The following is a 14,481-nucleotide window of genomic DNA, read 5'->3' on the forward strand; positions in this document are numbered from 1 at the left end:
GTGGTGTATTTTTGCCAATAAACAAGGCAGAGACAAGAAGAGAGAGATTCTGTGAGCCACAGTTAGCAGCTAACAGGCTGGCCACCTGCTCTTCTGTTTGCATTCATCGTGCACAGTGAATTGCTGTATGGATCATTTCCCATGTGTTTCTGTGCGTATGCATATTTGAATTTTCCACAGGAGTGACAAACCCTGCCACAAACCTTTTACAGAATGCAAACATACTGACTTTCTATTGTTACAAATGCTAGGGGGAAAAAAGTCGCAAATATGGTATTTGTATGATAGATTCAGGAATTAAGACATCAGACACATCAACAGTGCAAAGTTCTTTGAACCACCATGCTCCCTCAGCTTTCTGTCTCCCCCTCCTCATGTTCTACATGAGTTGTTTTTTTTTCTTTTCTGTTTTTTGGGGGTGGTGTTTTTGGGTCCCTGAGCTGTCTCCTTCTGCACTCCTGTAATTTTCTGTCTCTTTTGTCTGTCTTATAACACCCTACTTTTCATTCCAAACATAAAAGTCCCAAATTGAAAATGAGAGCTGTAAGGCAAAAAAAAAAGATGTAAGAAAGATGTTCAAAAGTGCGCAGAAAGTCGAACATTGAGGTGAGGTGACGGAAAAACTGCAAGCTGAGAGGAACACAGGTTTAAGATACAGTGCAGGGTTTTGCTGGTGCAGGTTCGTGTACCAGAGACAACAAGTGATTATTGTTTTCTGTTTTGTGACACGGTATCGATCCCTGAAGGAGAAACACAGCTTTTGTCTCGAACCCCCTCCCTCCGCTGGGAGGTCAGGGTCAGCACCAGAACAGCGGCAGCCTGTTAAAGATTCTCAAGGACACTTCAGCAGGGTGGATGCTTGCTTTAGCTGGGGCTAAAACCTTGCCCCGGTTAAAAGACTGGCTCAACACTCTGCTAGTGCAGTAGAGGACAGAGTGCGAGCAAACTGTTGGTGTGTTTAAGTGCATGTGTGAGAGTCTCAGAGTGAGGTAATACCTCTGCTCTTGTGGTTTACTAGAGAGAAGATACTGAACATCAGAAAGGGCAACTAGTCTAACTGGTTTCCAGCTCATAGTCAGTAGTAGTGGGGAAGTGTGTCTTTATAGTCTCACACAGATTTGTAATCCTATGTGTTCCTTTTAAACCAAAAATATGTCAGTGTATTTTTTAACGATATTGTAAATCCTGCAATCTTTCCACACACCTCAGGTAACTGCAGAATTGCCTCCTGCGGTGCAAGTACCCCTGTTTGGGCAGTATTTATAGCAGCAGCAGTAGCAGCAATAGTAGAAATAAGTTCTTTTCTGATATTCTCTCTGTGTGTCCACAGTCCCTTTCCCTGGAATTAAGACCTATGTAGACCCTGATACATACGAGGACCCCACTCAGGCCGTCCACGAGTTCACCAAGGAGATCGACCCATCCAGGATCCGCATCGAGAGGGTGATCGGAGCCGGTATACATGCACACACACACACACGCACGCACACACACACACCTGCCTGGCCTTCTCTTCTATTTGTCTGACTGAAGTGGATCATTTCACATTGGTTAGAATAACAATAACTTAAAATGTGCCATAATAGATGGTCTATTTTCATTCCACACATATAACTGCTGTGAACCCTCTCTAATTCATTGTACACACTAAGGAGGACGCCTTTTTCCATTTCCCAGTGTCTCACTGTCATTTTCTCTACACAGACTGCAGGAATATTAAAGCCTTAAAAGCTTTAGAGAACAAAAGACAGTGTAAGAATAGATCCAAAGCTTTTTTTAGAAGGTGAAAGTGAATTTTATTAAGTTGAACCAATCAGACAAGAGGCAATAATGCTGGATTTTACATGAGAGCTGCAACACTGCCCCCAGGTGGCACAATCTGCTGCCACATGGCGGTGGTGTGATAACAGACTCCTTACTGTGTTTTTATCTGTGTGTGTGTGTGTGTGTGTGTGTACTCCAGGTGAGTTTGGCGAGGTATGCAGTGGTCGCCTGAGAACACCAGGGAAGAAGGAGATCGCTGTGGCAATAAAGACACTGAAAGGAGGCTATGTGGAACGTCAGAGGCGGGACTTCTTGCGTGAGGCATCAATCATGGGCCAGTTTGACCACCCCAACATCATCAGGTTGGAGGGTGTTGTCACCAAAAGTAAGTATAAGAATATATAAGTGTACTGTATATAAATGTATTTAGTAGACAAAGCTATTCATCACTACTCACGTGTTGAGTGCTAAATACGAAAATGTTTTCTCAGAATTCTGTTATTAACATGAGGGACGACCTCTGTCACTTCCTCACATTTTGGAGCAGTTGCTGCCAAATCTGAGAGTGAATTATGTTGTGTGTACAACAACTACAGCTACACTGGAAGACTGGCTTCTCAAAGCCAATCTACTGCTTTTTCTGTGCATTCCTGTCATATGTGTTTTGCATTTTCCCTGGTAGGACTCCCATTACAAAGAAAAGAACAATGAGTGAACTAAACTTTTGTAACTCAGTCACTATCTTTCTATCTAAAATACTCTCAGCAGTTTTGTCGTCTGGTGACAACTTAAATGCTGCGCTCACACTGAGCGTTTCCCTTAAAAACAAAATAACATGTAGTTAAGGGTATTTGAAGTTGCCATCTCTTTACCCATACCCCGGTTTATCACAGTCCGATCACTCTGTTCCCTTTATACACATCATTTGTGTGTCTTTGTGTTTGTGTTTGTGTTTGTGTTTGTGTTTGTGTTTGTGTTTATGTTTATGTTTTGGGTAGAGCAGGCATTATCCTCTGCATAACCATAGTGAATGTAAGTGTGTGTGTGCACATTTGTGTGTGGGTGGCCAGCAGGAATATGTGTGTTATCTGCAAAAGTCACGTGTGTGTGCCCACGTAACGTCTTATAAAGGTGACCTGACTGTCTTGGTTATTTATTATGTTATATTTAATCAGTTTTACTGAATATTTTTCATGCTTTTATGTTTTCATATTTCATGTAATACTGAATTGTGTAAACAACAATGTTCCACATTCATATTCCACTTAGTGTCTTTTTCTGGAGGTTTAAACCACATCTCATGGAAAACCATGAAAAGATGGATCCAGTAAATTAACCCTCAGTTAATTGTTTTGATCAAACTACTGTTTCTAAAGTTACAAAAATAAAGTTCACACCGAATCAACAAGAGGAAAAACATTTGTTTGTGGGTTTATGGGTTTTTTTGGTTTTGTTTTGTTTTTTCATAATATTTAACTGATCTAAAAGCTAAAAAACATACAAAGAAGGGCCGGGCACAGTATTTTGATTGTGGCACAGTAATTTTGAAAAAGCTGTTGTTCAGAAATAACAGACCTTTGAATGTCTGTTCAGTTCAGCCAGTCAGTCGACTCGAAATATTTTTATTCTTTTACCATCAGATGCCTTTCCAGAAAAATCTGTTGTGTTGTGTGGGAAGGTTTTTTTTTTCTTTTCTTACTCAATTGCTCCATAGATGGTTAAGCTGTAAAGCTGCAGTTAAACCTATGAGTGTAAAATATCAGCAATCAGCAGATTTAATGATATAATGATGGCAGTATCGGCCTTTAAAAACCCTTATCAGTTGAATCCTTGTCAGTGGGGTCAGAGCTGAGGAGTGTCCTCTATCTATATTCAGGGAGGGGTTGAAAGTTTCCAGGGGACACATTTATATTCACAGCAATGTCTCAGTTTATACACCCCCTGTAAAAACAACCATATGTTGCACTGGGTGAGCCCCGTAAAACACAGCTCGTTAACAAGTTCACACACACACATGCACCATAACGTTAAATCACACACGCAGACATACACACACATACACAATACACTATACACCCTAAATCACACAATCACACGCCATTTGTGCTTGGCATTAGGATATCCTATAGAAAGACATTAATTCCAGGAATCCTCTCTCTGTCCACCTGCCTGTCTCTTTGTCTTTCACTCGCTCTCTCCATCTTCCTGTCCCTCCATCTGCTGTTGTTCTTCAGAGACTAATTATGGAGAGTATTGTGCTGTGACTGACTGCTATACCTGCACGGAAATAACAGGTGACACATTAGACTGGTAAACAGGTGCGTTTGTTTTTGTTCAGGCGATGCACTGCATAACTATATATTGTTTCCAGACCTTGCTAATTAGCCCAGGAAAGCCAAGCTTGATCAAATAATTTCTCGTGTATCCCTGCTGGAGTTGTGTGCAGAGGCAGTATCGGCGAATTTATGGATACGATAATAAGATTTTGCTGATAAAAAAAATAAAAATAAAAAAAAATAAAATGTGTCTGTTTGGTTTAAAGTAAATGATACTGTTCAGTACAGACTGAACGCCCTGCTCATCCATGTATTCATATACCCACTGTGTCTTCCTTTCTCCTGTGACAGTCGATATTTCTGAGTTTTTCTAAAGATGTGTTGATTTTAAGCTGACATGTATGCCCCAGTATACTTTAGTTCCCCATTGCTCCTTTCCAACATTTAATAAGTCCCTACCTTTATAAATGAATCATGAAGGTGCAAAACACAAAGCATGTTCATTTTCTTGAGGAGCAGCGTTCTAACCTGTGCCTTTTTAGCATTTGTTTTGAACCTCACTGGGAGGTGCAGTCGGGGATGTGTCTTTGACAAACCAGTGAAATTTTGGTCTGAAAGTAACAATAGCTTGCACCATCTGTTTTTCTTTTTCTTTTTTTTTTTTCTTTTTTTAATTATGTTGCATTTTTGACAGTTCCAGATGTCTCCCAATGAAAAGTTTTGAAAAGTGGCCTTGAGCTGTTGTTTATCAGCGGTGGAAGGGAAATTAGCCCAACATGCATTTGCCAAACCATCCAGTTAGTTCTCATCTTTGCAACCCTCGAAGCATAGACGTCACGTATGTGTGGTTTTGGAGCGCAGGCTTGTTGGTATTATTACTTGTCCGTCTGGCTGGTGAAGAATGTTGAAAAACTTAAAAAAGCTACACAAATGTGAAATTTAGGCTTTATCTCAAGCATCTGTTTTGCTTTCATGAGAGAAAAGGCTTTACTGCTGAGGACTTTTTGGAAAGTGTACATCTGGACAACTTCAGAGGCTAAAAAGCACAGCTGAAAACACATAGTGTGACCATCACTCAGTCTCACCTGTCTTCTTGTTTATGTTGTAGTCAATTAATAATCACGAACATTGGTCTAAGGTGGAAACCCTGGACATTGCAATTAAATGCCTTAACTCTACAAAGGGACACTGCTATTATACATTGTGCTCGAGTGATATGAAACAGACAACACCCTGCATCCACTCAGATGTATTAAAGGAACCCTTTTAAAATATGTGTGATGACACTATAATACTCCGCCTTTCATGATGTGATAGTCCACATCCCCATTTGAGTGACAAAAGGTGTCTTAAATTGGTGATACCATGGTTTTACTTCAGCACAGTAACACTTTTATTTCTCTTTCCAGCAGTTCAGAACGTTTTACAGCTCACCAGCACACAGGCCTGGACAACTGCCTCCCAGCTGTAAACCAGTCAATCAGTAACACCACGGGGATCCTCTGTGGGGAAACAATAATATTTGGAAAGCGAGCGTGTGCTTGCACCTGCTTCCAATGAATGTTTTATGTCATAGATGGGCTGAATGCAGAACAGGTCCCATTCTGCAGGTTGAACATTTTGAGATGCAAAACAATTTATGAATTCAGCATCTCCACTTGATGCATCAATCAACTGCTGATGGTCTGTGCGTTTCCCCAGCTACCTCTCTCTCTCTCCCTCTCTCTCTCTCTCTCTCTCTCTCTCTCTCTCGTTTTCTCTGTCTCAGACTGGCAGCGGTGCTAAGCACACACCCACACACACACAAACACACTTTCCCCTGTTTCCTCTCTCTTGTTGGAGTTGTTGAGCCCACACAGGTTTTTACTGTGTGATTTTGTTAGTCAGTGTTTACCAGAGCTTACTGTGTCACCCACATGACTCCAAATACAATGTCATGGCCTGTTAGCACCAATGATCCTAAACTAATAGTTTTTTGACTCACATGCTATTATTGATCATGCTTACCAGTCTTTGCTTGATGTTGTTGTATGATGGTTAGTGTTTCTGCGTAGGCAAGTTTGGATGCTCACGTAGGAAATGGTAATAGATGTGTGTGTACTCTCCTTCTTTGTCAAAAACTGAATCTGGTTCATTCTGCATCATTGACCTCTAATATAATGGCTACTAATGCAAGTCAACATGAATTTATTACAACAGTTGTTTTAATCACTTTTTTTTTAATGTTTGATTTTTACCTTCAGAAAGTCTATTAACCTAAGTACAAAGATCCAGATACTAGCCTACAAGCTTTTAACTGTACCTCTCAATTTTTCTTTAGCGAATGTAGGTCGTTCATGTGTTATGACATGACCTCAGCATGATCTGTGGATCACGTGATGGCACTGGTAATGCATTAGTCCCTACACACGCACACACAAACACACAACACACACAGAAAGCACTAACTATATGGTAAGCCCCTGTAAACAGAAAAGGCTGTGGATTCCTCTTACAAGCACACTGGCTGGGTTGTGTCCCTCTTTGTTTTCCTGTTTGGTCCTGCTTGGTGATAAAAACTGAAATGATCTCACAACTGATTTGGCATTGGGAAAAAATGCAAACCGACTTCAAAAGCAGTGGTTTCAGTGTCGTGTTCCAGTTCTGTCAAGTTTCTTCCATCTTGTCTTTCTCCCTTCACTGTAGACGGTCCCTTAACAGCAAAATAAGTCCCTAATAGATACAGTACATAGCAAGAAAACAATCTCTGGAGAAATAAGGAGTGTGTGTTGTTTGCTGTGCTTGTGTGGTTTGCAGGCAGACCGGTGATGATTGTGGTGGAGTACGTGGAAAATGGATCATTGGACTCATTTCTGAGGGTGAGTGTTGAAGTGATCAAAGAAGTCAAGTATGATGATGTTTGTTTCTGGCCTCAGGGGGTATATTTGTGGGAAATAAACACATGACAAAACCGCTGATATAAAAAAGGCAAAAGCATAAGACATCAACGCCTTTGCCTCGGTCTGTAGAAGCAACGCTACGCTTGCATGTCATTGTTAGGTCACTATGAGGCCTTGTGGGCAGATAGCAAGATCACCCTCCGTCAGTCACTGGCTCAGGCCAAATGAGGTTGCCCTTAGCAGCAGGTTAAGGATAGCTAAAAGTTTTTAAAAAGCTGTAAGGAAAACAAGCAGTTTACTTTGTCTTTGTTCTGTAAGTAGCTAAATTTGAGAGCATATTTACTGCAGCACATTGTCCTGTCAATACACTACCAGCATAATTCTAAACTACTTTCTCTGCTCTGAAAATAACTGAAGTTTTTCACGATATAATATGTTGCTGCACGCATACCATACACGCTTTCCGTCAGCCTTATTCATTTCCTCTGTATCCTCCTCTCCGTGTCAGCAACACGATGGTCACTTCACTGTCATCCAGTTGGTCGGCATGCTGCGTGGCATCGCCTCAGGCATGAAGTACCTGTCAGACATGGGTTACGTTCACCGAGACCTGGCGGCTCGAAACATCCTGGTCAACAGCAACCTTGTGTGTAAAGTGTCAGACTTCGGCCTGTCCCGTGTGCTGGAGGACGACCCAGAAGCTGCTTACACCACAACGGTACGCCCCAATATTCAACACTTCTAAACACTGACACATGTACTTCAAAACCCTTCTCACAACACTTACATCTTGACCCAAGTCTTAATTTCTATCCTCAGAACTCAGCTAAAAATCTTTTCCTTGCAGGGATCAGAAGTGTGATGTAGGGATGTTCCTGTAGCACCACAGCAGCAATATCAAGGAAACAAGTTTTTGCTGCCAGTTACCTGACCTCTCCTGATATGTTCCCGCGGTTGACAGAGAGCCTCATTAGAAGTAACAGTGGAAGTCTCAAGCTATGAAAGACAGGGGTCGTAGTACAGACCCAGCAAACAACAACTCAATTTGCAGAGATGCACACGATACTCCTTACCAGCTGTTCTGCTGCTCGTTCTCTGTGTATCATAAAAAAAGCCATATTTGATGCATGAACGAACGACACACAAACTGGAGACACGACAAGAATGCACTTCACTTTTATTTTCTCCCAGTACCTGCTGTTATTGTATTGCGTCATTTTCATTCTCAAAAGCAAGCTCAGCATTTCCAGTGAATAGAAGTCTTGACCGTGTGGAAAGGTCTTTGGGAAATTGGACACTAACTTTGTTCACTTTCTATGTTGTCTGTGTGAGAACAGGGTGGTAAGATCCCAATCCGATGGACGGCACCTGAGGCCATCTCATACAGGAAATTCTCCTCGGCCAGTGACGCCTGGAGTTATGGCATCGTCATGTGGGAAGTGATGTCATATGGGGAACGGCCATACTGGGAGATGTCAAATCAAGATGTGAGTATTGTGGTTGTCATGAGGGTGATTTATGTTGCAGTCATGTTGTATGAGAAAGAGTGCCCTTCTACAAAACAGCTGACCAGGACGTGAAAACACCCTGTGTTCTATTTTTGTGTTGTATATATGCATTGTGAAAGGCTGAAGAGATGAATCAGTCTGTAAAGGTATCCAACTAAAGGATGGAAGTGACTTGTTCATGTTGTTTCTGTAAATATTCCCCCCACAAGCCTTCTCTAACTGCAACACTGACTTCTCATTTCAAGTCACTGCTCCACTCAATAAATTCTTCCTCTGAGTGAGAGGAGGTTAGGAACAGATACACTGGTGAGATTCACCAAAAGGATGAAAAAGATGAGCGAGAGGGAACGGTAAAGGGCAGTAAAGGTCAGAGGTTTAGACGACTTCAGTCCAGTAAAAGGGGAGTTTAAAGCTGTGGATTCAGTGTGACTGAGCAACCCGCTGATCCCTGGGCTGTGGTCAGGGATTGGAGGAGCCATGGAGGAAGCAGATCCATCCCTCTCTCCACTGAGTGTGAAAGCTCCACCATAATCCCTTCAACCCCTTACACACAGACTCATACACATCTATAGACAGACACCCACATGCACACATTCACTAAGGTCCCAGGGTTTTGGGGAGGATTTGGGAATTGCTTAGAAGTTCTTTCCAAGGCAGACGCCGGCCAAGGTGCAAAACCAGCCTAAAACTATCTCATCCTGGTCAGCCACTTACCACTGCTCCCTACAAAGGTACATGGATCTCTACTTTTCCATAGAACCACAGGTGTTATTGGAGATGTACTGTGTGGAGTCTAATGCATACTAACAGCCCAGATGAAAAAGAAATTAATTATTTAATTTCACCAGTTACAATATTTTGACAGTTTGTGGAAAGGTTCTATGTACAAGATTTTGACCTTCTGTTTATGTGGAATAAAGTGTCACCGCAGACATACGTCACAAGTTTTAGAATATGAAAAGTAGGCTCAGCTCACAGAACTTTAAAGCTTCGCAAATGCAACCCTGAGATCCTCAGACTTTACATTCAAATCCGTATAATGCCAAACAGTCCTGTGTTATTCAGTGGATTTACTGTGTTTCTGAAAACACAATAAATCCACTTCTGAAACTGGCCACCAACAAGCTGGTTATATAAACGTTCAGTAGAGGTTTCTAACTTTTCAACCTAAGAGATCAGTTGTTAAGCTAATTAAATTTGTACACAGCAGCCGTCTTCCACGTTTATGCTTCACCCTTCATCACTTCCACCTGTTCTTCCAGGTGATTCTGTCCATTGAAGAGGGCTACCGGCTGCCTGCACCAATGGGCTGCCCTGTGGCCCTGCACCAACTGATGCTGCACTGCTGGCAGAAAGAGAGGAGTCATCGGCCCAAGTTCACCGATGTTGTTTCCTTCTTGGATAAACTGATCCGCAACCCCAGCAGCCTGTTGCCATTGGTAGAGGATATTCAGAGGTACAGCACTGAGGATTTCATCATTTTGCTTAATACATTTAACTGTTAACGGGCTGTCTGTGAATTTGAGTGGAAGTGACCAGGCACCATGTTTGTCAAGCATCTCTGGGAACAGAACCTGAGAGTTATTAGAGTTATAGAAAGCTATAAAAGGACATCTCTCCTAAATGCAGGCAAAGATAGGATGTCCTTGTTGACTTGGTTAAGAAAGTTGATAAATGCTTTCACTCCCACTCCGTCCTAAAAGTAGTTCCAAATATGTGTCATTCTGAGAACTTTGAGCCGGTTATGCCAGTTTTCCAACTCTGAGATGCTGTAAAAATACATGCAACATCTGACATTAGCTATTTTTTTATTTTTTATTTTTTTGCATCAGTCTACCAGAGTCTCCAGGGGAGGAAATGGACTACCCAATGTTTATCTCTGTCGGCGACTGGCTGGACTCCATCAAGATGAGTCAGTACAAGAGCAATTTCATGGCAGCAGGCTACAACACATTGGATTCTGTGGGCAGGATGAGTATTGAGTGAGTAGAGGAACCTAAACATAACCATTATTAAATGGCAGGAAACTAACCAAATAGGAGCTATCTTCATAGCAGCAGTGTTGATTTGAAGCGGGTGGTCCCACGGTTTTACTCATGAAGTTCAGATTACCCATTATGAGGAGTGTCCACTGCTCAGCCTGTGGATGTCTTCTGTGGCTTGGGGTGGGAGCTTTCAAAAGTCTGATAAATAACCCTGAAAATGTCATCTTAATGTCATCAGTTTCAACTTAAGACTTGTTAGCTTAAGCTTGTGTGAAGTTTGAAATATGGAGGCATTTATCGTCAAATGAGAGACTCTATGAAGTTGCATAATGGGCTTTTGGAGCTTGACCAGTACTAGAGTTTAAAAATAAAGAATGCCTCTGCCTCTGCTGCTTCAATTTAGACCTTTCTTTATGCAATCTGATGTTTTGTGTATTATTAAATAGCCGAAGTTCCCCATTAATTATTTAAATGATTCAGTTGTATTTCATTAAGTATTTACGCTCAGCAAACTAGGTGCTTTCTAATGCACACCTGGTGCACAGGGGGCATATGAAAAAACAAGCTGAATTCCAGCACACTGTCAGCACCGAGTTTATCAGAGACAAAGTTTCGGTCACAGACCCCAGTCTAGCAACAAGGTCATAATGTGAAACAACACAGCTTTATACTAAGCCCTAGGTTGTGACAACCAATCAAAAAAGGGCAGCCAAATCTCAAAAATTAAAACAATGTATGTCGATGTGTGTGTGTGTGTGTGTGTGTGTGTGTGTGTGTGTGTGTGTGTGTGTGTGTGTGTGTGTGTGTGTGTGTGTGTTTGTGTGCTTTGTGTTTGTGTTTCCCCTCTCGACCTAGAGATGTGAGGCGTATTGGGGTGGAGCTCATCGGCCACCAGAGGCGGATCATCAGCAGCTTACAGACCCTTCGCCTTCAGCTACTGCACGAACAGGAGAAGGGTTTCCATGTATGAGGACACCCATTAACACAACCTGGTATGGACACATAGATGGACCAGATGGAAGTGAAGTCTAGACCGTAGGACAGACAGTCTACAGCCTGTGCCTGAGTCTTGACCCCTTATACAGGAGGTCATTGGACAGACTACCACAGCAGACTGCCCTGTGGTCTCCCTCACATCCAGTAGTAAAAAACTTTTTTCTACTATACACCCCTTACCCAGTATACCTGGCTCTGCCAGACTATTACAGCCTGATAGACTTTACAGACTGGCCCAGGCCCTCACTTAGGGGAATGTAATGCCTTGTTGCAGCAGCAGTACTTTGTGTGTGGAGCAACAATATCTAGAGATGTAGATTTGCAAACATAATCTACTGATACTTTTGACTCCTTTTTGTTTCTTCTTTTCTCGCTCTGAGTTATGTGCTCATGTAGCTGCTATCGGGTGTGCAATCGAAACTTTTTGTCTCTTGAAAAAAAAAATATCCTCAGTATTTTTTATTTTGGACTTTAATAATTTATCATGAAGGTATGATTTGCATTGCTTTAGTTTACCCTCTCTTCAGAGAATCTTGTACGCTAATACTTGAAGAAAGAAGCAAGAAGCAAGTTATGGAGATTTCTTGAATGTTGTCTTGAAAGTGTATAGACAATTAATCAATAATTATTATCATAACCTAATATCTATATATGTGCAGTCCTGTATGTGAAAGCCCTAGTAAATCTGGATCTTATTTAAAATGTTTTATTTATTTAAGATTTTTATCCAAGTCAGCAATACAGTATTATGCAGTCACCTCAGTATCTCAGAGGGAGATGAAGAATTTTGCAATGAGAGAACTCTTGACATAGAAACATGAGGCTCCACACACAACACCGTCCACCTATTTTTACCGTCACATGCTAAGCTTGCGGAACTGGATCTGTTGCCTTCAGATGAATAACCATACAAGTCTGTTCTGACAGTTTTTAGCAACCAGTGTGCTCACAGTTGTGTGACCAGCCTGATTTTTATTTATTTATTTATTTTTGGATTGTGAATGTTGTAGATTTCCTGAAAGTATACAATCTGCACTGTCTTAACATATGAATGTTCACAGATCTTAGATACTGTATAGATAGGAGGCGTTTGAAAGTGTCTGGAAACTTAACATGGACTTATATGGTTTTTCTGAATTTGCTGAAATCCCTGCACACACATGCATTGTTTTGTTTTTGCCTGCAGACACTACAATACAGGCAGTGGTTTGCACTTGTGGGACAAAGTCGTGGAAGATGTCAGAGCAGGATAATCCATCTCAGGTGTAAAGCTACCAGATGGATTTCAGAGAGCACTACGTCTACTCCGGTCTGTGCTTACGTTGTGGTTGTGTAAAGGTTGTGGCATTTGTGGCAGTTTGGGAAATCAGTGTAGTGTGAAGTGAAAGCAGTTGGATCCGCTGTAGATGATGTCATGTATTCAGATGATTTTTAAAAATTATTATTATTATTAGTCTCCGAGTTTATGGAGAATAGGAAGTTCTGCAGAAAACAGCTCAGTTAGCTGAGTGGGAGGCAACAGAAGTAGCCAAAACCTGATTGATGGAAACTGGTGAGAAAAGACAGGAGTCTTAGTTTAGTGTGATGAGGACAGAGCTGTCAGGCAAGAGAGATTAAATGACTTTAAGGAAGGAAGAGAAAGAATGAGAATTAACAGCAGCATCATAGCTCATCATGTGTCATTCTAACATCAACAGAAACACACAGACACACACCCACACTCTTACATACACACACTGAATGCCTTACAGTTCACTGACCATGCAAGACAGGAACAGTTCATAAGTCTCAGTGCAGTCACAGGACCTAGCCATTAGTTTGAGTTGTATTCCATATTCAAGAGAACAGCCGCAGCTCTACAGCTGTGCTTTTCATTACAAACTGGGGCACAATGATTAATGTCAAAGGCAAAGTGGATCTAGAGATCTGTGCCTTTCGGTCACAGCGTAGTTATGCATCCTATGCATCCAGGCCTTCAGGAGTAGGAAAGGTGCACCCACGCATCCAGACACGCGCGCGCACGCTCACGGTCACCACCCCTCTACAGAATATGGAGAATATCAGATGCTGTTTGTTTAGCATGTTCTACTGCTGAGCAATGTTAGAACGTTCTTTTGTACAAAGTACAAGTATACTTATAATTCTTGTATAATTCTTTTATTTTTCTATAATTTCCAAAGAGATGTTGTAGATCTTGCACACTGTAAGAGGCAGTTACAGCGAATATTTATTTGCAAATAAAGATGAACAGTTCTGGTGGTCGACTGCTCATTTAATTTTGTTTCGATTTAATTTTAATCTTGAAAATTAAAGAGAAACCTCACCAACATTTCACTCAGCATTTCATTAACACACCATCACTGGATCAGTGTACCCTACTTGTAGACAGAGTCAATGCTGCAACCAGGGCCTCAGTATACATTTATTCAGTATACCTTTATTTATAAGTTGGCCCCATGCCTGAAATAATAAAATAATAAAACACATGTTTATATGTGCTTCAGAAAGATATAAAAACAAAATGTAATGTTATTATTGTTGCGTTTTTCCACCTGACAATTTACACAAGATTGTACACGTAACTAATAACCAAAAGATGGAGCTGTTTGACCACTGACCATTTCCAGAGCTGCCATGTGAAAAGTCCAAATTGAATTCCTATAATTATTGCAAATATATATAATTCAAAGAAAACTGCCTAAACCCCTTGTGAAAACACATATATCCCATTCAATATCAACGTCCAGGGCTTTTAATATGTTGGTATATGAGTTTATTGTAACCATCACCTCTCTCTTATTTTGACATGATATTTGTAAGCGTGTTTGTGTGCATGTTATTTCTTATTTGTTGTGGATTTGCGACATTACTGTGTAACAGATTAATTGAATTACATTGTAAAGCACACAGACTGACACAACAGATTGAGCCAGAGTGACTGCAATTAGAGGCTGGATCAAAAGATGGATCAGAGAAATGCTGGAGCTGCTGCGGCTGCTGCTGCTTTGTATTCATGGGTCTTCAAGGGGCCCACAGTAAGAGGGGACCCCCCAGAGAGGCAAGGTGTTTTAGA

At 41.3% G+C, this 14,481-nt stretch overlaps 1 protein-coding gene across 2 annotated transcripts in view; it reads left to right on the plus strand.

The window, feature by feature from the left end:
- The window catches only part of LOC121194083 (ephrin type-A receptor 6-like), a 177,389-nt gene extending 165,945 nt beyond the window's left edge, over positions 1-11,444 (plus strand). The window contains exons 10-17 of one of the 2 annotated variants that reach the window (XM_041056666.1): positions 1,331-1,456; positions 1,964-2,149; positions 6,837-6,898; positions 7,428-7,637; positions 8,257-8,406; positions 9,690-9,883; positions 10,260-10,409; positions 11,270-11,444. In XM_041056666.1, the coding sequence (XP_040912600.1) occupies positions 1,331-1,456; positions 1,964-2,149; positions 6,837-6,898; positions 7,428-7,637; positions 8,257-8,406; positions 9,690-9,883; positions 10,260-10,409; positions 11,270-11,444 (1,253 nt within the window). Of the gene's footprint in view, positions 1-1,330; positions 1,457-1,963; positions 2,150-6,836; positions 6,899-7,427; positions 7,638-8,256; positions 8,407-9,689; positions 9,884-10,259; positions 10,410-11,267 lie in introns of both variants that reach the window. The other variant, XM_041056667.1, reaches the window with a different exon arrangement.
- Positions 11,445-14,481: the final 3,037 nt, after the last annotated feature.

Source organism: Toxotes jaculatrix, chromosome 15, assembly GCF_017976425.1.
Source record: "Toxotes jaculatrix isolate fToxJac2 chromosome 15, fToxJac2.pri, whole genome shotgun sequence".
NCBI lineage: Eukaryota > Metazoa > Chordata > Actinopteri > Toxotidae > Toxotes > Toxotes jaculatrix.